Raw genomic sequence first — 1,913 nt, 5'->3', positions numbered from 1 at the left:
GAACCTGTGGGAAAACATACATAAAACACCATATTCATTACATGGACTGCACGGATGATGTAAGGATATAGAGAGATGAGACGTTTCTGCAAAAAAAAGAGTGTATAGGGGCCGCTCAAAAAAAATATATAGAACAAATTACACATAGACGAGATAGGATCAATACAGATATAATAGCAATGACTCTGTATCAGACACATAAAATATAAGCTAAACAAATCGCATAGGACGAATAGAGATACTATATATACATATAACTGGTGCTAAGACAATACCATAACATGGAGTATAGGAAAGCAGTATATGAGCTAGATACATCTGTATATATACTCATACCACTGATATAAGGGATGTGATGTTACTTTCGCTAGATGATTTGTGAGAGAGAGAGGCAGAGAAGCTTGCCCCGCACACACTACAGGCTCCGAGAGAGAGAGATTTCTCTTCTGGATTGAGAATAGTGGAAAACTCATAGACAAATGTCTTAATTTCTCGATACGAACCAGAATTGATAACGCTGAGCTTATCCATACTACAGAGGATCTATTGCAGAAAAATGGAATATAATATTCATAAGTTATTAATTAGTGTTAATCACCTGATTATAAGAATAGTTGTTCTTTTGTTATCTTAGATGAGAGGGATTTTATCTACAGAGGGAGGTGGGTCCTCTTCTACAGAGTGCCTGCGTGGTCCTACAGTGGCCCAGATCAGACAAACCAAACCTCTAGATAGGGCGGTTCAAGTTTTTGTGCATTTTTGCAGCCACCGTAGTTTCTCCTTCACACTTGAAAGGGAAGGGAGAAGCGAGGAAGTTGGAATCCGAAACTACACACTAGATGACATTAAATCCTTCACACTGGTCTTTTAAATAATTAATTATGGAGAAAAAAATTATTTCATAGAAATGTCAGACACTGAGGGTTGCAAGGACATTACTACCCACATTTGTATTATCTAAAGCATAAAAATTTAAATTATCAAAATTTTGTATTTTGCAAATTGGTAACTAAACACCTCAATACAGCTAAAACCGTTAAGCTAAAAGAGCCTCGATTATTACCTGTGCAGGTCAGGTGAGTGTTTCCACATTGTCTTAGTTCTGTGGTATTGATCTTAGTGGAGGGACAATCCATGAGATGCTTCTCTTTGCCTTCACACATAAAGACCGGATTCCAGGCGAGTTCTGCATTTTGGAAATGGGCGCTGTTGTGCAACCCATGGTAAGTCAAAGGAAACCCACACTGGAGCTCTCTACAGGTGACTATGGCAGTCTGTGGGCTGAAGAAAGAATCACACACTGGAACCCATGATTGACCAGACTTCACCTCAACCTTGCCTGAACATCTGTCGATTGATTGTAGGTTCGCCAGCCTCACAGACTCTGCGGGAAGTGAAAAAGAGAGAGTGCTTCGCCTTTTCCGGCATCTTTTTTGGACATTTTGAGACCAGCCTCATTGTTTATCCTTTCATTTTCTATTTCTAGTCTAAATATTATTACATTTTACAAAAGCTCAACTTTAATAATTTAAGTTAATTACGTACATTTTTTACAACAACAAATATAATAATTTATAGACTGTATAAAAATAAACATGACACTTCCTAACTAAAAAAAGTTTAGCTTTGTAAGCCTAACTATGGAAGTCATCATTAACAACAGAGAATGGACAAAAAGGATAGACAAGTACATTTGACTATTACCTGAACAAGTCATATTAATGGCTACGGTCGAAGATTCCTCGCTCCATGCTTCGCAGAAAGAGGAACTAGAGTAACTACCACACCTGGTTGACAGTGACCACACAGGTTGACTTTGTGAAAGGGAAATCTGAGAATATGAGATGGCATCTGCACAGCCCACCTTCTGACAAACGTCAACAAAGTGTTTTGGTTTCCTGAAAACCCACGGA

General features: G+C 38.3%; 1 protein-coding gene across 1 annotated transcript in view; it reads right to left on the bottom strand.

Moving 5' to 3' along the window:
- Positions 1-1,063: 1,063 nt before the first annotated feature.
- The window catches only part of LOC118326506 (scavenger receptor cysteine-rich type 1 protein M130-like), a gene marked incomplete at its 3' end in the record, with an annotated part of 7,342 nt that continues 6,492 nt past the window's right edge, over positions 1,064-1,913 (bottom strand). Inside the window, 2 exon segments of the mRNA XM_035659508.1 lie at positions 1,064-1,384; positions 1,705-1,913. Coding sequence (XP_035515401.1) covers positions 1,064-1,384; positions 1,705-1,913 — 530 coding nt within the window.

The sequence above is a fragment of the Morone saxatilis genome, unplaced genomic scaffold (assembly GCF_004916995.1).
Source record: "Morone saxatilis isolate NCDOM2014 unplaced genomic scaffold, NCSU_SB_2.0 Contig17, whole genome shotgun sequence".
Lineage (NCBI taxonomy): Eukaryota > Metazoa > Chordata > Actinopteri > Moronidae > Morone > Morone saxatilis.
This window is presented reverse-complemented; position numbering and strand designations above follow the sequence as displayed.